This window comes from Nuphar pumila, chromosome 8 (assembly GCF_984573655.1).
Source record: "Nuphar pumila chromosome 8, dmNupPumi1.hap1.1, whole genome shotgun sequence".
NCBI lineage: Eukaryota > Viridiplantae > Streptophyta > Magnoliopsida > Nymphaeales > Nymphaeaceae > Nuphar > Nuphar pumila.
The window spans coordinates 20,844,139-20,864,732 of record NC_143256.1 but is presented as its reverse complement, the minus strand read 5'-3'; the positions used below and the strand labels follow the sequence as shown (position 1 = coordinate 20,864,732).

At 37.7% G+C, this 20,594-nt stretch overlaps 2 protein-coding genes and 1 pseudogene across 2 annotated transcripts in view; 1 reads left to right on the top strand and 2 right to left on the bottom strand.

Moving 5' to 3' along the window:
• LOC149829749 (Copper amine oxidase family protein) overlaps positions 1-12,001 on the top strand; it is a 55,952-nt gene extending 43,951 nt beyond the window's left edge. Inside the window, exons 10-11 of the mRNA XM_090015618.1 lie at positions 3,797-3,878; positions 11,715-12,001. Of these exons, the coding sequence (XP_089871744.1) occupies positions 3,797-3,878; positions 11,715-11,822 (190 nt within the window). The 3' untranslated portion in view covers positions 11,823-12,001. The remainder of the gene's footprint in view (positions 1-3,796; positions 3,879-11,714) is intronic.
• A 3,754-nt stretch (positions 12,002-15,755) lies between these two features.
• Positions 15,756-16,335, bottom strand: LOC149829748 (auxin-responsive protein SAUR64-like). Its single transcript, XM_090015617.1, has one exon. It carries the CDS (start codon positions 16,249-16,251, stop codon positions 15,799-15,801), a length of 453 nt encoding a protein of 150 aa, XP_089871743.1. The 5' UTR covers positions 16,252-16,335; the 3' UTR covers positions 15,756-15,798.
• Positions 16,336-19,268: 2,933 nt separating this feature from the next.
• Positions 19,269-19,682, bottom strand: LOC149829747 (auxin-responsive protein SAUR36 pseudogene; annotated as a pseudogene).
• Positions 19,683-20,594: the final 912 nt, after the last annotated feature.

Genomic DNA, 20,594 nt, shown 5'->3' with positions numbered 1-20,594 from the left:
TGCGCCTTCATCCCAAAACAATTGGGGTCGGCGATATGAACCAAAAACGAAAATCATTCTGGGTCTCCCACATGAATCCTTCTCCTCCAATCATTTCTATCCAATGCCATGTCCTCGGTGAGGTTCAAAGCATTCATATCCTTTCCTATCACCTCCATCCATGTCTTCCTAGGCCTACCCCGACCTCTTTTAACTAATATATTTTCCCATTTCTCCTTCCTTCTAACTGGAGCATCATTAGGCCTTCGCCGAATATGTCCAAACCACCGTAAACGATTCTCTCTCATCTTATTTTCAATGGGTGCAACACCTACTTTCTTTCGTATCTCCTCGTTCCGAATCTTATCTTTTATTGTATTTCCACACATCCATCTCAGCATACGCATCTCAGCTACACTCATTTTTTGAATATGATGTCTCTTGGCAGCCCAACATTCTGTACCATATAGTAAAGCAAGCCTTATAGTCGTCCTATAAAACTTTCCCTTCAACCGCAATGGCATTCTACGATCGCATAACACTCCAGTTGCACTTTTCCATTTCATCCACCCAACATTTATCCTATGATTTACATCTCCATCAATTTCTCCATACTTTTGAATGATAGATCCCAAATATTTGAAACAATCATGCATCGGTATTTCTTGCTCACCAAGCTTCAGTGCACTCCCATCACTAGTTCGTTGCTTACTAAACCGACATTCCATATATTCTGTCTTGCTCTTACTCAACTTAAAACCTCTTGCTTCCAATGTCTGTCTCCATAATTCTAACTTAGCATTAACCCCAGCTCTAGACTCATCAATCAAAACAATATCATCAGCAAACAACATACACCATGGCACATTTTCTTGAATTGATCTCGTAAGCTCATCCATCACTATAGCAAATAGGAAAGGGCTTAAAGCAGATCCTTGATGTAACCCAACCGTTATAGGAAAATTGGTTGTCACCCCTCCACAAGTGCGGACATTGGTTACTACTCCTTCATACATATCTTTAATTATACTAATGTACTTGAGAGAAACACCTTTCTTCATCATTGTCCACCAGAGAACGTCCTTGGGTACTCTATCGTATGCCTTCTCCAAATCAATGAAAACCATATGCAAATCTTTGTTCCTCTCTCTATTTCTCTCAATAAGTTGTCTAAGAAGATGTATAGCTTCCATAGTTGATCTTCCAGGCATAAAACCAAATTGATTCTCCGATATCATGACAATCTTCCTCAACCTAGACTCAATCACCCTCTCCAAAAGTTTCATAGTATGACTCATGAGTTTTATACCACGATAGTTTGTGCAATCTTGTATATCGCCCTTATTCTTATATAGAGGCACCAAAGTATGCACCCCTATTTGTACACCAAGGAGGCACTTGGGGGCTCCCAATAGAGTTGTTGGGAGCCCCCAACGACTCCATGGTGGGACCCCTAAGTGGATCAAAAAGAAAGTTTTAAAAAATGAAAAAAGGAAAAAAAATAAAGAAAATAAAAAGAGAAGAAAAACAAGTACCCCTATCAAATACTTGTGAAAAGACCATAATACCCTTATCGGGTATTATGATATATATATATATATATATAATAGTACATTTATTTTAACAGATACATCCAGTCCTCTCTTTCACGAGGACTTTTCTTATCTTCCTCCTCTTCTCTTGATTTAATTGCATATACTGATGCTGATTGAGGATATGATCCCAATAACAGACACTCAACCACTGGTTTTTGTGTTTTTTTAGGGGAATCATTGATCTCGTAGAGGTGTAAAAAGCAGCAGAAGGTATCTCTCTCATCCACCAAAGCTGAATACAGAGCCATGACAACCACGACCATGAAAGTAGTTTGGCTTCGACGACTGCTTGTTGACATGGGAGCTGAAGCAACAAAGACTTCACAAATGTGCTGGGACAACAAAAGTGCGATTTACATTGCTAGTAACAGAACATTCCACGAACGCACCAAACACATCGAAATGGATTGTCAACTACGTCAGAGAGGAATATCTACATGGGATAATTGATCTACCATATGTCACTTCAGAATATCAGTTAGCAGACTTCTTTACAAAGCCTCTCGCTGCTTCCCGATTTTACTTTCTCTTAGATAAACTTTCGCTCATTGTACCGTAAGTTTGAGGGGGAGTGTTAAAATGTAAAACTGTACATATATATATATAATAATAATATTATATTATTATATATATATAAATATATTTTTTATTTCTTTCTTTTTTTGTAACTTTTTTTCTTTATTTTTATTTTGTCTTTATGTCATCTACTTCAGTTTGAACTAGAATGACAGTTGCTAGTCAAGTCCTGTCCAGACTTGACTAGCAATAGAGCTGTTGGACTCTATTTAGAGCTGTTGTGTCCAGCAGCTCTATTTAGTCCTCTTTCAGCTGTGTGTATAAAGGGGGGCAGCCCCTCTTGTATTTTAATTCCAATGCTTCTTAAGCAATTGGTTTTTTATATCAATAAAGAATACCTTTTTATTTTTATTTTATTTCCAGTTATACCCTTTTTAAGGGTTATGCTTTAGTGTCATTCTTGACACTTACCCTTGAGAATCTAAGCTCGTGTTTCGAAGATCCCTATTTCATTTCAACTAGTTCTTCATTTTCTTTATTATTTAATTTATGCTCTTTTCAATAAAGTTTCATAGCCTTTTCTTTAGAAATTTATTAATGTTGGCAGTGGGAAGATTTGAATAGTCTGATGGCATAGTCACAGGTTTTCTCCGATTTTTTTTTTCACAAAGTGGTTTTCCTTGGAAAAATCTCGGGAAAATCTTGGAATTTTGAAAATTAAAGAATAGTATAGAAAATAAAGGTTTTGTATTAAATTTTCTTGCTAAAATATAAAGAAACACGTAGAAAAGTTCTTAAAATACAGAACAAAAGAAAAAAAGAAAACATAGGCTTAAAATATATAAAGTTAAGTCTTTAAAAAATCTTAAAAAAATTTCATGATAATATCACAATAATGTGTTTTGGCAATATTTTGAAAATTTTGTGATATTTTGCCAATAATTTTGGTTTACCTTGAAATACCAATAATATCACGATATTTTCACTATGTCTGATGGGTGGAATTGTGTCAAATTGGCAAGTTATCTTTGTTTCTTGGATAAGTGTCAAAGGGAGAAATGTCTCACCATATGGAGATGCCACCAAATTTGACCATGATAGTTTATCTGGCTTGAAAGAAATTGCAGGATTGTTGTCATGTATCTAGTGATATGTTGTTCATCTGTCTTCATATTCAGTTTACACTTGGGCTCTTTGCCAAAGAAAAATGGAAGGTTGAGCTGGATCAGAACCTAGATTAGTGGCCCCTTGAGCATTAACTGTTATTGTTTTTTATTTGTTTCAGTTGTAATTTCATTGTTTTCTATTGATTTCTCATGGTTTGCTTTCTGGTGGTTGTTTCCTGAGCAACCTTGGCTCTTCCCTTTGAGAAAAGGACAACAGGTTAGATTCAGATTGTGCAGACTCTGACCAAATCTGTTCCTCCTGCTATACATATAGCAGGAGGGAGCTTGACATTTACAAGAGGTGTCATAAAAAGAACCGTCATACCTAATTTTTAATGCTTTCTCAAGCATTCTTCACATTAAATTTCAAACTACATGCTTTGCATTTGGATGTTGGACAAATGATCCATCCATTCTTGATCTGGGTCCTAATCCACTGGTAGGTTGCTAGTTGACCCTTAGCTGGCCTAAGTCTCATCCATTTAGGGCTCTGTTATGAACCATGAAACTCTAAAAATACATTGATTGTTTCCACTGCAGGTATGTGTTTGGAATCACACATATTCCTCGTCTGGAAGACTGGCCCATCATGCCTGTGGACAGGATTGGTTTTATGCTAATGGTATGTTAATTTTGCCAGATATGCTGATTCTGATTATATGTGTTATTATTCCTTTATATTAATGGCTTAATGCATACATGCACTTGCTAATGATATCTTATAAAATGTACTTTGTGACATCCATTTGTTGCAAAATACACAATGAGCTTGTCTTCGGTTCAGACACTGTATAAATTCTAGCGATTTCCCTTAAAAGCCTCAATTTGCATAGAACCCAATATTAAAACTCTGACTTCTCTTGTGCTACCAGTCTATGTACAGGCACATATGAAATGAAACAAGATGTGCACAATCACAATGCCAACCAAGGGCTACACAAGTGCACCAATCACAATATGGTCTCTAATGGACTGATTACAATCTCACAAAGGAGATATACAAAACACAGACTTCACAACACCACAATGTAAAAATAATAAATTTATAACTTCAACAAATATGCTTGGAAAAGCATATGTTTACAAGAGAGTGTGGTTCTATTTATAGAGCCACATACACTAGAGGGAGGCAGTCCAACGAAACGTTGGATTGCCTCCCAACAATCTTCTATGACTAAAAGACAAAAACAGAAAAAATAAGTAAAATAAAAGGACAATACAGTCCCTATTAGACTGTATTTATTACAGGACAGGAAAAGACCAAAATGCCCTTGATATTATGTATATTGTATAAATATACGTATATCAAATATACACAATATATTTTAACAAAATACACACACATACAAACATGATGATTACTTATCCCTGTCAAAAATCGATGTGGCACCATAGATTTATCCAGCAAGAGAATATGAGAAAGGAGAGAAAGAGGAACAAAAACTTGACGGCAGCCACACCTCTTGTTTGGCGTGCCCTAATGATTTTATATTACTTTATGTTACAAAAGACATAAAGACCCTTTGGTAAAAGGACTAAATTACAAAGTATACCCTACACCTACGCAGTACATAAGTTTACACGATAACATAGATTTGGATCTATTTCAGACCCAATCCAATACAAGAATAAATCACGTGTTTTCGCCCTCCCTCAAGTTGTGCATGATCTTGAATCATGGACAACTTGTTCTTTAAGAACCAATAATGGTGTTTTGTTAGACCTTTTGTAAACAAGTCAACTACTTGATTTTCAGTCCTAACGTGCTGAGGCATGATTTCTTTTTCCTCCACCTTTTGTCGGATGAAATGCTGATCAATCTCAATGTGCTTCGTGCGGCTGTGGTGAATCGGATTAAAAGAGATATTAATGGCACTCTGGTTGTCACATAACAATAATGAGCCTGTGATAACTTCTCCTAGATCATGTAGTAAGTGCCTCACCCAAGTTGGTTCTGCTGTTCCAGCTGCCATGGACCGATACTCTGCTTTTGTGCTAGATCTGGCAAGAGTCTTTTGTTTCTTCTTACTACTCCATGATACTAGGTTATTTCCTATGAAGATGCAATAACCAGAAATGGACCTTCTTTCATCTGGATCACCTGCCCAGTCTGCATCAGTATAAGTAAGTATTTTATGACTCTTCTTGCTTGACCAACTCCTTTGATAAGCAAGTCCTTCTCCAATGGTTCCCTTCAAGTACCTCAAGATTCTCTTCACAGCTTCAACATGTCCGGTTCTCGGCTCATGCATGAACTGAGATACTTGATTCACAACATATACAATGTCTAGTCTGGTGAATGTTAGATATTGTAACATTCCAACAATGCTTCGATATCTAGTGGGGTCATGGTATATTTCTCCATCTTGCGAACTTAAACTTTGGTTTATAGCACTGGGAGTAGTCAAGGGTTTGCAATCCATCACCCCAGCTTTACTCAATAAGTTAAGGGTGTACTTGTGTTGTATAAGAGTCAAAACATCGCCCTTCTTATCCACTTCAACACCAAGAAAATATCTTAATTCCCCTAGATCTTTCATCTTAAAATCTTGCATTAGCAAACCTTTCACCACATGTATGTGATTGTCAGAATTTCCAGTGATGACTATATCATCAACATATATGAGCAACAAAGTAGTCACATCTTCATTTTTGTAAATGAACAAGGAATGGTCAAGAAAACACCTACGAAAACCATGATTTTGTATTTTGAATGAGAAACTTTCAAACCAAGATCTAGATGCTTGCTTTAACCCATAGAGGGCTCTTTTCAGCCTGCACACATATGATTGTGGATCTTCTTCAGCATAGACGGGAGGTTGCTCCATATATACCTCTTCCTTCAAATCTCCATGCAAAAATACAATCTTTACATCTAACTGACTCAACGCCCATCTATGTTCAACTGCTAGGGAAAGGATGATACAAATAGTTCCCATCTCAACAATAGGACTAAAAGTCTCATCATAGTCTTGTCCATACTCTTGAGTAAAGCCTCGAGCAACGGGCCTTGCTTTATGACATTCTATATTTCCATTCGGCTTGTATTTAATTTTGTAAACCCACTTTGATCCTACAACATTTTTGCCTTTAGGTCTAGGAACAATCACCCAAGTTTGACACTTATGTAGGGCTTTCATTTCTTCAATCCACTTACATGACTTAATGGCTTGATGAAATGCAATAGGTTCGTCTTGCTTCTCAACCTGTGACATGAATAACTGAAAATCCAGAGAAAAGTTGTCATAGCTAACCCATCTCTGGATTGGATGGCGATTCCTTGCAGACCTTCTTGTAGTGGGTTGGTTCATGCTCTCTTCTACATTGTCGGAAGAAGGATTCTTATCTCTCCTAGTATATACTTGGCCTGAATTTTTTTTTAAACCTTCAGATGCAGCAGGTGCCACTTCTTCTGATATGAGATGTTCTTGATGATTTTCCTCTCTTATCTCAGTTCTGTCACAAGAAGATTGGCTAAACTCTCTTTCACTGGCAAATAAGTCTGCACTCATCTAGGGATCGTAGACTTCTATATTGCAAGGCTGACTTTGCTGAGATGAAAACTCACCTTCGAAATCCTGTTCATCAAAAATAACATTTCTGGAGATTTTAACACGTTTGGTAATGGGATCATAGCATCTATAGCCCTTGTAGTCTTCTGCATACCCCACAAATCTGCATTTGAAGGCCTTATCTTGAAATTTGCTTCTTAGAGATTTATCAATGTGCACATAGCAAACACAACCAAAGACTCACAAATCATTATAGTCGGGATGATGCTAAAAAAGAACAGAATAAGGAGATTTATCTGCAAGAACTGTCATAGGCAGGCGATTGATAACATGTACAGCAGTGTGAAAGGCTTTTGTCCAAAGACTAGCAGAAACATTGTTGTCATGGAGCATGCTCATGCCACTCTCAACAATATGGCAATATTTCCGTTCAACCACTCCATTTTATTGAGGTGTATGGGGGCAAGATACTCGCCTACTTATCCCATTATTTTGAAGAAAGTCAATAAAGTCGGTTGAGGAATACTCACCCCCCATCGCATTGGAAATGCATGATATTGGTGGAAAATTGATTTCTAACCATTGCACAAAAATGTTGGAAGAACTTAAAGACTTCAGATTTGTGTTTCATGAAGTGTATCCAAGTATAGCGGAAAAAGCTATTTATAAAAAGAACATAATATCGATTTCTAGAAGAGGAACATACAGGAGCAGGTCTCCATACATCAGAGTACACAATTTCAAAAGGTCTTGAAGCTCTTTTATTTATAGAAGAAAATGGAAGATCATGACTCTTGCATAACTGACAACTGGAACACTTATTAATATCAGACTCAGAAAGTACACTAGACTCTAGAATAAGATTATTTGACACAAGCTTTTCAATGAAAGTACGACTACAATGACCAAGACGACCATGCCATATATATGGCTTATTGCATTGACTTATACTCAAAACATTCGAAGAACTCAAATCTGGAAGTTGTGACGGCGACTTTGAGACAAAAGATGGCTTCAAGATAGCAAGAGAAGGATCCTCGTTGAAGACGTACATATTTCCTCGTCGCTCCCCTCTAGCGAACGTCTCCTTCGTTTGAAGATCCTTGACATGCACAGAAGAGGGGGTAAAATCGACTGAAGAATTTGTATCATCGACAAGTTTAGATACAAAAATAATATTCTTTGTGATATTAGGAGCAAAAAAAACATGAGACAAATTAAGGTTAGAAGATGTCAATAGAATTTATGCATTTCCAGTGTGAGTAATAGGGTGATGTGTTCCATCGCCAGTAACGATACTGCCTTTTCCAAAATAAGGAGACAAGTTAGTGAGCTTACCCGAATTACTTGTCACGTGGGTGGCTGCTCCAGAGTCTATATACCACTCTCCCTGATCATTCTGCTTAATATTCATCTGTGAAAAGGCTCCAAGTAAGAGTTTTTGTACATCTCCAGAAAGCTTCGATCCCTCAGTTTCCCTTTTTCCCTCTGCTCTGTTATTTCTGCCTTTGTTTTGAGGGTTGAACCAACAATTTGCTTTGATATGCCCCTTTTTGTTGCAGAGAAAGCATGTAGGAATATTTCGATTTACCACTGTAGAGTTTCCTGACATATTTGGAGTAGGAAGAAGCCCACGACCTCCTTGTCCATGACGACCATGACCTCTTCCACCTCAAAAATTATTCCCACCACGAGCATCACCTTGATATATATCTGTAACCAAAACATTTTGTGTATTGGACTGTTCTTTCCTGGTAGTCAATCTGTTCAGACTCATCTCATATTGTAAAAGCTTAACTCGAAAGTCTTCAAAACATGGTAATTCTGGCAGGCACAACAACGATGTGGTAAGAGCGTGATATTCTTCCCCGAGGCCATTCAAAGTTTGTTGTACTATCTTCTTGTTTGATACTATACTTCCAACAATAGCAAGCTGATCCGTTATTGTCTTCATTTTGTTCAAGTACTCCATAATGGACATGGTACCCTTTTGGAGAGTTTGGAATTCCCGCTTCAAGAACAAGACTCTAGCCTCTGATATTTGGGAATATGTTTGAACATGCTTATTCCATAACTCTGCGGCAGTGCAATCATCAGGAATTGATATCAAGACCTCTTGTGACAAGGTCAAAGTAATGTAGGCCACTAAGGCCTGATCCCGCTTCATCCAAGTCGTGAACTCCGACTTTCATGTTAACTGAATCGATGCATTCCCTTTGTCATCCTTTGTTTCCTGTGAAATAAATTGTGGTGGGGTAGGAATTGATCCATCCAGATGCCCAGACAGATCCTGACTCCTTATAAAAGGAACAATTTGTCTTTTCCAAGTCAGAAAATTAGAATGGTTTAATTTTTCGGACACAAGTTGACTGAGGAAATTTGAAGAAAGACCAGTATGGGAAGAAGAAAAATCCATATTAAGAATGGAAACGAAAGGAAAGATGAATAAGAAACTTGCCCCGCAGTTCAGCCAAATCAGCAACTGTATATGCCTTTTTTTTTATATCAGACGGTTCCCAACAAATTAGTCCAAATTAGTCTGATGCGCGATATCAAACGTTCCCAAACAGCGTAAGCTGTTCTTTCATGGCTGTTCCCAAACAACGTGAGCTGCTCCAATCGAGTATACAAGTGGTGGCTTTAGGATTTATAATGAAAGTTGCCTGAAACAAAGGCTCTTGTTCCAGATATGATCCAAAAGAAGAACAGAAGAAATCTTACCAGATCTCATCCAAAAGAAGGACAAAAAGAAAAAGAAATTTAAGACGCAGAAAGGAGATTTAAAATGAATTAAGATGTGAATCAGGTGTAGGAACAAAGTGCAGATCTGTTGTAGAGACGAAATCAGACGCAAATCTGATCTATTAAACAGGAAGACCGATAGATCTATTTTAGGGTTCGTAAAACACAGATTCGATCTATTAAACAGGAAGACTGATAGATCTATTTTAGGGTTCGTAAAATGCAGATCTAACTTGAAAGATGTGAAGAGATAATTTTAATATTATAAACCGCAGATAGGAGATAGTAAAAACGACACAGATATGAGAGAGAATATTCGAAACAGAGAGAGAAGAAGGTCTTCTAACTTGGAATTCAAACCGTAGATCTATTTAGGCATACCTTTTGGAAGAATACGCTACCCTTCACTCTGATACCATGTCAGAAATCGATGTGGCACCACAGATTTATTCAACAGGAGAATATGAGAAAGGAGAGAAAGAGGAACAAAAACTTGACAGCAGCCACACCTCTTGTTTGGCGTGCCCTAATGATTTTATATTACTTTATGTTACAAAAGACATAAAGACCCTTTGGTAAAAGGACTAAATTACAAAGTATACCCTACACCTACGCAGTACATAAGTTTACACGATAACATGGATTTGGATCTATTTCAGACCCAATCCAATACTAGAATAAATCACGTGTTTTCAATCCCTACTCAAGCAAAACAACCCATTTGCCTAAGGGGCCGTTTGTTACACTCCCACCAAGGGAAGCCACTTTCCCTTGAAAGGGATGCCCAAGAGGCTATGTAACATGGACTCTTCTAACAGGGCACCACAGTGCGGGTGTGACACTTGGACATGGTTTCCTTCCTTTGTGCCAGATGAAGTCAACCACACTGAGGTCCATTTCTGTCCAAAAGTATATTCAGTTAACCCTAACCAAGTCCAGTTTTATCTATATTATATGTATAAATGCACACACACACACACACACACACACACACACACACACACACACACACACACATATATATATATATATCCGCACCTCTGCATTAGTGGTGTTATTTTTTATTGATGAGAAATAGCAATCATAGATTGTTAATTTGATTTATTGCATAAATTTATGCATGATGAATTGATGATATGGTAATTGTTTTTATTTCATTAGTGTTAACTTTAAACTGTTATTTTGTGAGGCCCCATCAGATACTTCCCATGAACATGTTTGTTTCACCTCCTAGGAAACAGGCCGCGTTTCTTATGAAAAAAGTCCTCTTTCATAGGAAATGGTATGGAACAAGCATCCCCTAGAAGTTTAGATTCCTAGTGTACTATTGCGTCTGCTTTGATGAAGAGAACTTTTATGCAAGTAGATGCATGGCACAGCTTAGGGAACTAAGACAAATTATATCTACAATCAGTTAAAAGGTTTAATTGTTGTTGATTGTGATAACCTCAAGAAAATTGATGTGCAATAGGTATATCATAAAGCACAAATTGTAGAGCCATATCTTCAGAGGCAAGAAAATCATTAACATTCCTAATGCTATCTTGCTTCTCAAGTGCACTTTGAATGAAATTAAATGAACTTACATGCGAAGAAGATAAAAGAATAGTTAAAAAGTTTCAATGTATACCTGTGAAATTGTTTAATGGAGAGTATGCCTCTCACAGATTATAACTTTTTTGCCTGGTGATCTGCACCTGTTGTCTCACGGCATTTACCTAAAGGTATATGGTGTGTTGTCTTGACATAACCTGTGCTTCTGAATGACAGTCGACTAATATGTGTGATAGTTTGCGTGATGCTTTTGCTTATTCATGTACCATTTGGACGTTGTCTGATTTTTTAATAAATTTTAGCCTAAGCATATTCTTGCATACTTTGGTTGCTTTCAGCATGCTTAAATCAAGTGGATTTTGTCTCCATCATTAACTTAAAACTTTTACTGTCAAAGTTTTGAGATGTGGGGTTTTAACTATTGTGAAGCACGTCATAGTAATGTTGTAGTTTTCCAAGTCTTCCACTGAATGTCATAATACTTAATATACCATGCTTATGCAAGTTTTTGTTTTTTGTTTTTTCCTTTTCACCCCTTGCATCCAAAGATAATGTAAGCATTGCATTTTGAGAGAAGGTGAAAAGGGGATTTTATTTTGTTACAGTAATTATCCATCACTAACAGCACACAAATGGTTGGTTATGTGCAGCCTCACGGCTTTTTCAATTGCTCACCAGCAGTAGATGTCCCACCAAGTCCTGGTGATACAGATATCAAGGAGAAGCCTATTCAGAATGGATTGGTTTCAAAACTTTGAGTATGGATATATAGTTATCTACATGGGCTGTATTGGTACTGTATGACCCTCAAATTGTTTCCAAGTCGCTTGATCTTGTGCTGTGGCCTATGAAGTATTCTTACTGGTGTGTCATCTTTCTTGTTCACATGCTCTTGAAATAATATAAGACGCTATGCTGAAGTTGATCAAGTGCAAAATACTAGTGGAACATATTGTGATACTTTAATGTTTGAAAAATATATATACCATTGCATTTGTTATGAGAGAGAGAGAGAGAGAGAGAGAGAGAGAGAGAGAGAGAGAGAGAGAGAGAGAGAGAGAGAGAGAGAGCTGGTTTTGTGACCAGGATCCAAAACATGTAGTCTGTTCTTATGGGATGTAGATCAATTCGGATATGTAGGATCAGTTCTAAACCATCTAAGCTAAATCCTGTTATCAGAGAGTTCGGATTATCCGATTAGAGTAGGCTTCCAAACGTACCAAGTGAGGCTATTTTTGGTCTTAGTTCAAATAATTGGCTACTGTGGGGATGTTTCTAGTTGCTATTTTCAATTTTTTATGATAGCAGCCACTCAATTTTTTTTTTATGATAACAATGTGGATTTCATATCGCTGACCCCAATTGTTTTGGGATTGAAGGCGTAGTTGTTGTTGTTGTTGTATAACAATGTGGATATTGCCTCGAGCTCATGCTTAACGTGTGCATTTTGCAGTGTAACTATAAAAAGGAATGAGCGCCTTGTTCATTATTTCCATATTTTCAAAATAAAGTTCTATTTATATATTTATCGTCATAAGTTCAGTACTTTCCTGATATAAGGAAGTGTGGAAAGTCTTTTGAGTAAATATACCAGCATAACTATTTGACTGCCTAGATTGGATGACAGGGTCCCTAGGCAACATGTTAAAATTAGGTCGGCACCATATATGATTGTGTCAGAGTGCCAATTCTGACTTCACATCTGATAATGGGGTTGATTATATATATCATTATATTTTATATGATTTAGACCATCATTTTCTATCCAACCATTTATCTCATGGAAAATCCTTTTTGTTCTGCTTTGCTCTACCCACTTTTAGGCTCTGTTTGGGAGCCCTGAAACAGAGGTGTCTTGTTTCTGCCTGTGGTCTCATGCTTTCTGCTGTCTGGGAGCAGTGCTGTTGCCAAAACACTGCATTGGGAATGGAGTTGGCAGCCCCAACAATACATTTCTAACACCACTCGCAAGCTGATGTTTTTGGCAACTCCATCCTCTACAATACATTTTGGCGACAATGGAAATGCTGTTTCCATCTCAATGCAAGTCCTCCAAACATAGCCTTAGGGGTGTCAGGAAGGGAGAAACTAGTATGGAGAGTGAACCTGATAGAGATCAGACATGAATGACTTCAAAAATTTTGAATAAGGAGGTTCTGGCTTGTGCTGATGGAAGGGATGCTAATCGGCTTGATGAAGTTGTATTCCTGATCAAATCCAAATCCCGGCCGTCGAACAACCTGATGCTTTCCAAGAAAAAAGAAATAGCAGTTCATGAGACCTCAAATTCTCACATTCAAGCCCTCATTATGCCAGCAAGTGTCCATCAACGCCCAGCTGCTGCCTTTTTGCATTCCAATTTATGGGCGAGTTCCCCTTTGTACTACCCAAAAATGAGATTGTGCAAAAGTATCAAACTCAGTGGTAGACCAAACTATGAGAACAACTAGGAAGAATACAATTTCAGATATACTATTAATTAACCAAAATGATGGCATAATAAGATGGTAATAGACAGATGGAGGGCTATTGTTTCTTACAGATCTAGTCTATGAAACCACAGAGTAACAATGTCCGAATCCGATGTTATTTCAAATATTCTCTCCATTTTCACACTCCTTTGAAAGTGCCACTCATCCGAAATCTAGCACATCCAGATGCCGACATGATGTTTAAATTGAATTAAGATTTTTGAAAACAAGGTGCAAGAACTTGAATCCAAACTTGACAATGATCATTGGGTCCTACTCTTCCTTTTCTCCTTTTGGAAAAAATAACAAAACAAGCTGTATATTGTTTTAGACAATGATCTGATACATATTTAGCCGTCCCTACATATTGTTTAGAAGATGATCTGGTGCATATTTAACCATCCCTTGCCGAACACAAAATGCAAGTCCACCATATTTGGAAAATGAGGCCAGCTAGTTATATTTCTTTGTCAGTCTTTCAGCTTGCATAAAGGATAGTATCTTGCTTTAGGTGCAAATGGGGATCCAAGTCTGTATCCACAGCCTTGATAATAGCTACCAAAGGCAACGTGCAAAGCAGAAGTGGGGAAGCGAGTGTTACAAATAGAAAATAATGTGGAACAAGTAGGACGAAGTAAGAAACAAACATAAGACTTGTTATACAAAAAAAATAAAAAATAATAATAATAAAAAGAGAAGCGAGACAGAAGTGAGGTGAAAGCGATTGACAAATGAATGAGAAGAAATTAGGAAACTGGCATGCCGTCAGTTACATAAGAAAGTGTGCTTTTCACAGTTGCCAATAGTGAGCAAGAAGTATTAATCCTAGCATAGGATAACATGATTAAATAAGCTAATAATTCCATGTATTGACGCTAACCTGCTGTTTGTGAACCCAGATATTGGAAACCTTACAATAAGGTATTATCAGTGCTTTATGGGTCGTGTCGTGCTTTTCATAAAATGTGGGTCATGTTTCAACATCAATATTGTCCAAGAAAAGGACAATATCATGTGCATGTTTCCCCTAGGTGAACATGGGAATGTGCATCTTGAACCCACAATCCCACAGATGCATGCTTGTCCAATAGTTCATGTCAGCTAAATGTTTACATGAAAATAATGCTTCAATGCATCAAGCCAGCCTGTAATAAATATTGGTAAAATCTTACATTGGTTTGTGGATATTGTTTCATAAATAAAATGTGGATCACACATGAACCCAAATTAAATGTCGGTCATGTACCCATGATCTTTATGTATGCATTCATCCAGCCAATAATCAGCAGGCCAATGTCTGTGGATTGGATGAGTCTATCGTGTGAACCATAGATTAATTACTGGACATCTTACAGCTAGGATCTATCAAATTTTGTGAGCCATATTTCTTCATTACACGTAATTCATGGAAGTTTGGTTAAATACAATCCATCTTTAATGATAACTTTAATTACTTCATTAATCCAGCGCATCACCTGATGTTAAGTAAAGCAACCGGACGGATTTTTCAAGTTTCAACCATAGATAGTGAAACTTCATTTATTTTTTAAAGAATCAGCAAAAAAACTCATTCTTTTGAGAGAAATGTTCAGAACATGAAAATTTTAACTTAGAAAAAATACTCAATTAAGATTCGATTTTATCCTATCTTGGGTTTCAACTGCACTAAGCCTTGAATTTGAATCCTGTAATTCTTATACCATAATTTGATTTTCAAGGAACAATCGCGTGTATATATATATATATATATATATATATATATATATATATATATATATGTTCATGCTGTTTTACAAATTAAACCCATCTATACTGCTCACCGATTTTTCAGTAACTCATTTTTTTAATGCCATTCTTTTCATTTGTATTTTTAATGAAAAATATTTTAATTATGTAGTCATTATTTAACGATTTTTTGGCCATCTTACATATTGCTAAGTATGATTTTCATTCACGAACTACTTGATACCCAGAATCCATATCCAACAAGAAAGGGGAGAACATTTAAACTTAGAATGTTCATGCAGTGGGTAATATATATACAAATGTTAAGGGATGTGCAATGACATCTGGTAGTTGACACCTTCATGGTGATAAACAGATCTTCCACTTGCTTTACTGGTTGAACATCTTTCACAAAGTTTACTTAGGATTTAGAATGGGAGAAATACAATGATTTGGTACTTCCATGACCAAAAAAAATGAAATTGCTCTCAAAATTTGCATTTGTACATGTGTATTTTACAGTCAGTATTTATTTTGTTCAAAATCCTTGAAGGGGGATATGCTGACAAGGGTGGCTTTGAGGCAACTCAGTGGATGACAAGCACCTGCTGCTACTTAAAGAAACCACCAATGCATTCTCCGTTTGCCCGGACAAGTCTCTTTGCACAAGTGACATGATATAGTCGATGACTGCAGAATCACAAGGGAATGTAATTGCGCCATTGATGTTCAATCCAAACTCTTCCTCTGCCATCCTTAACAGCTCTTGGAAGATGGGTCTTTGGAGGTAAGCCAAGGGAACCATGTACCTTTTACCATCTGCTGCATATGCTACAAAATGCCCCTTCTCTGCAACTGCAACTGCAACTGTTGATGATTTTCTTTTGGAGTTGCTCTTGTTCACACCAGCAGATGAGATTCTTCTTCTCCCTCTAGCAGCCATCTTCTGCCACTTCCTAGCCATCTCTACTAGCTTATGTGTGCTGATCATTCTTGACAGATGATGAATGTGGTTCAAATGGTTCCTCAAAGGTCAAAGAAAGTATTTGAGTGTAGTTGAGCTTGAGCTGTGAATATTGATATGATTGTGTTGATGTACAACTTTGGTTGCTTGTGCATGTATATATAGAGAGAAGGAATGGTATTGGGTTGTGTGCATGCATAGAAGCCAAGTGGGAATTGACGAGCATGTGAAGTGTGGGGGCAATGCCACATGGTTAAGGAGATGGGTATGTTGGTAGTCATCACAACATGAACACAACCATTTGGAAGGCCCGCCGGGTATGCTCCCTTGGTAGCCCAAGCCAATCACATGAGTGCATTTAAATGTGGGGCTTGCAATCTGCTGTTGTGGGTCCCATGCAATGCTGTGATGTGATTTGCTGCGTCCAGGGCACTTAAGCTCCTTGGATCCCCTCTCACTTCTTTATTTTTTAAATTCTAATATGAATATTATCCTATCCTATCCTATCTTAAATCTTTATCTTAAATATTATAAAAGCAGATGGTAGTAGGTGTAATAAATTAGATGCTTCATTATTTTTTCTAAATTGACATTCTTGCCTTGGGAACCCAGAACCCTTACTTGAAACTTTCTTAGAAGCAGGATAATTAAGATTTGCTTTAACATTGGTTAGTCCCATGAGACCGAGACTAACATATCCCCCACTCTTTAGAAGAAGTTTCATACTCAAAATTCAAATCACCTTTAAATAGTTTACTCAATACAAGAGGTGCAGAAACAAGAAGCTCACAATTAATATGTACTTCAATAAAAATTCTAGCAAAGTGAACTTACCTTGACACTCGTGCGCTCATCCACTGCCACAAGCTTACCACCCAGACCTTACGCAACCATTGCAAACATATCCTGGCACCACATAGCCGTTGGAAGGCCAGTAATGCGAGTTCAGATATGGAGGGATTTCAACCGATGAAACTTAGGGATCCCAGAGTCATCTCTTTGTTCCATCGTGCCAACATCCAAGGACCTTGTTGAAGCACATACAACATGTCTTCCTTATTCCCAGAGTGAACAAGAAATTTACTTCCAAGACGAGATGAGAAAATGAGTTTTTTCAAGAGGGGATCAAACCCCGATGCAGCAGTCAAAGTCAATCAGCAGCAAAAACTGCTGGCACAAGGCCGACGATGAGGGATACAAGGAAGCAAGAGCGGTATAGGGAAACTGAATTTGATTTTCTTGCAGCTTAGTCAATGACTGAGCGATCAACGCTACATTTTCACTCAAACAAGAAAGAGTGTGGTCCAATAAAAAAACATTCACATCCGAAATCATAAACACTATTAGGATTTCAACTGTGATACCCAATTGATATAAAATTGGGAGAGTCTGATTTACGAAAAAAACTAACCAACTATGAGATTATCTAGGAAAAGCTGAATATAATAGAAAATATCTAGAATAAGCTGAAAAAATTCAACTCTCAATTTTGAACTGTCTGTCTATATAGGATTCTCATCTATTTATAGATGAGCTCTTCCAAATCCCAATCCAAGTAAACTACCTAGTCTGATAAACTCTTAAAAAATATAAAACTCTTCTTAATTATCTTAATTTAATTAAAATTGAATATAGATCCATTACAAAATGATCCAAATACTAAAAATATCCAAACTAAATAGTATGGATATCAAATGATCCAATAAAAGAATTGAAGTGAACCGGGATATGCATCGCTCTGCTCCTGCATCAAGATCAGAGGGACAGTAAAAACTCTAAGGGCTTGTAGGAAGTCACCATTAGTCCTCCTATCTTGACGCCATTGCAACCCCCATATGTTTTCCTCACAGTGGGGGAGCATGCGATTGGATGGCCTCTTTCCATAAGAACATGTATTGGAAATCTTGCTTCTCTTCCATTCCTCGTCCCGAGCATAATGGACACATTGTAACTATGATGATGGGAATGCTGACCAAGCTGATGGAAGCTCCTCATCACTGTTTCCGGCCGGTACCCACCCCCGCTTGTTTGATTGGTTCCAATGATTTCTTTCAAGTTGTCATTCACTTGAACTATGCTAATTATTGGATTAATGCAGTGATGTTTATACGTACATAGTGGCAAACGAGGAATGAAATGAGTTTGGGTATAAATTGGGTCTGGGTTTGGGATTGGCTCGAGTTTTGGATCAAATCTAAAATGGGTTGGCTTCAGGTCAAGTATGAAATAGTTTTGGTTACAGACCTAGTTAAGATTTTTGGTCAGTTATAGATTGCATAAAACTGTTAAGATCAGCTACAAAAAATTGTCTAAGTACAAATAGATTTAGGCCTCTATTTTTTTTAAGCAAAACTGACCCATTTCTTAAATTTAGATTTCATGTCCAACGCAAACCCATGAGAAATGGGCAATGTCACATGGATGCTCCCCATGGTATGCTTGGAAATGTACATCAATGAATCCAGCCAATAATGGTCCACATAATTGCATGTCCACCATCTCAAAGAGAAAACCTATCATGTGAACCATGAATATTAAACATCCTACAGTTAAGATTTCACTTTTTGTGAGACATATTTCTTCATCAAATATGGACCATACAAGATTGGAGTTTCGTTACTAATGTGACACATCTTTAATGATGACCTGAATAACATACTTAACTGTCTTTCAAAAAAACAAATAACACACTTAACTAATCCATAAATTAACTTGGAACTTTTTTTTGTTCTTCCCTTTTTTTATAGCGTAAATAATTAAAGCCACCGATGAATTTTTCATGCTTCAAGTCCTGAAACTACATATGTTAAAAATCATATCCAACAAGAATTCATGTCATGAGTAAGTAACAATGTTGCTTGGTAATTGGTATTAACCTCATTGGTAATAACCAAATTTTACACTTTGCCAGTTTTTTCTTTAGTTTACTTGTGATTTAGACTGAGAAAAATACTGCGAATAGGAATTTTCTTGACCAAAAAGTTGGAATTACTCTGAAAATTTCCATATATACATGTGTATGTCGTAGACAATATCTACTTCGTTCAAAATCCAAGAAGGGGCATGTGATGGTGGGCGTGGCTCTGAGGCAACTCAAAGGATGATAGGCATCTACTGCTACTTAAAGACACCACCAATGCATTCTCAATCTGCCTGGACAGGTCTCTTTGCACAAGTGACATGACGTAGTCGATGATTGTAGAGCCACAAGGGAATGTAATTGCACCATCAATGTTCAATCCAAACTCTTCCTCGGCCATCTTCAATAACTCCTGGAAGATGGGTCTTTGGAGGTAAGCCAAGGGAACAATGTACCTTTTGCCATCAGCGGCATAAGCCACAAAGTGGCCCTTCTCTGCAATTTCTGCCACTTTTCTTCTGGTGTTGCTCCTGTTCACACCACCGAGTGTGATTCTTCTTCTCCCTATAGCAGCCATCTTCTGCCACTTCTTGGCCATCTCTACTAGCTTCTTTGTACAAATCATTCTTGCAGGTTGATGATGAAGATGATGAATGTGGTTGTCAGTTTATCGGAGGAAAGGCAAAGTACTTCAGAATGTGGCTGAGCTTGAGTTGTGAGTATTAATATCTGCTCGTTCATGTATATATATACAAAGGCAAGGAATGAAATTGGGTTGTGTTAATTTTCATGGAAGGCAAGTGGGATGTGAGAAGCAAGTGATGCGGGGGGAAATACCACATGGGTGAGGAGATGGGTATGCTGGTGGCCACCACAGCATGGGACCCAAGAATATTAACTCTGTCGCCACAGCCTTTCACGTGGTGGCATCCCCAGCAGCAGAACATGGGCGCAATTCGAAATGCTGCCATTCAATTGGTTGTGATAACACGAGAGATGAGTCGAGAGATTGATTATTGAATCTCATCTGGGTTTCACCAAGGGGGGCTGGGGTAGTCGGGTGGGGGCTCTGGCCACTTGACAGGTAGTCAAGGTTAGATTCGCATAGGCATCTCCTCTGTGCTCAAGTCGACACCCAGCATAGGCCCTGGGGCCCGGGGGGGGGGGGGGGGGGGGGGGCTGTCCTAGCCTCAGAGTTTTACGCTGTGGGCAGGACGACCATAACTAGGTATGGCAGGCTAAGCAATTGGAACCAGGTCTTCATGCTGGGTGCGGTTTCTTCGGGTTATAAATCCAAAAAAAAGAATCCCATCTGGGTTTGACCTAATATATATAATCAATGATTAAAATCAAGCCCACTGACACTAAAGTGAAGACCCAGATTAGCTATAACATGTTTGCATCTTTGGCACCAACTTGTCCATGAATCAGTTAAGAAAGTTTAGGAGCTAGTTCCAACATTTAGGTCCTGAACATTTTGATTATGATAGGGAAGAGCAGACAAAGAGTC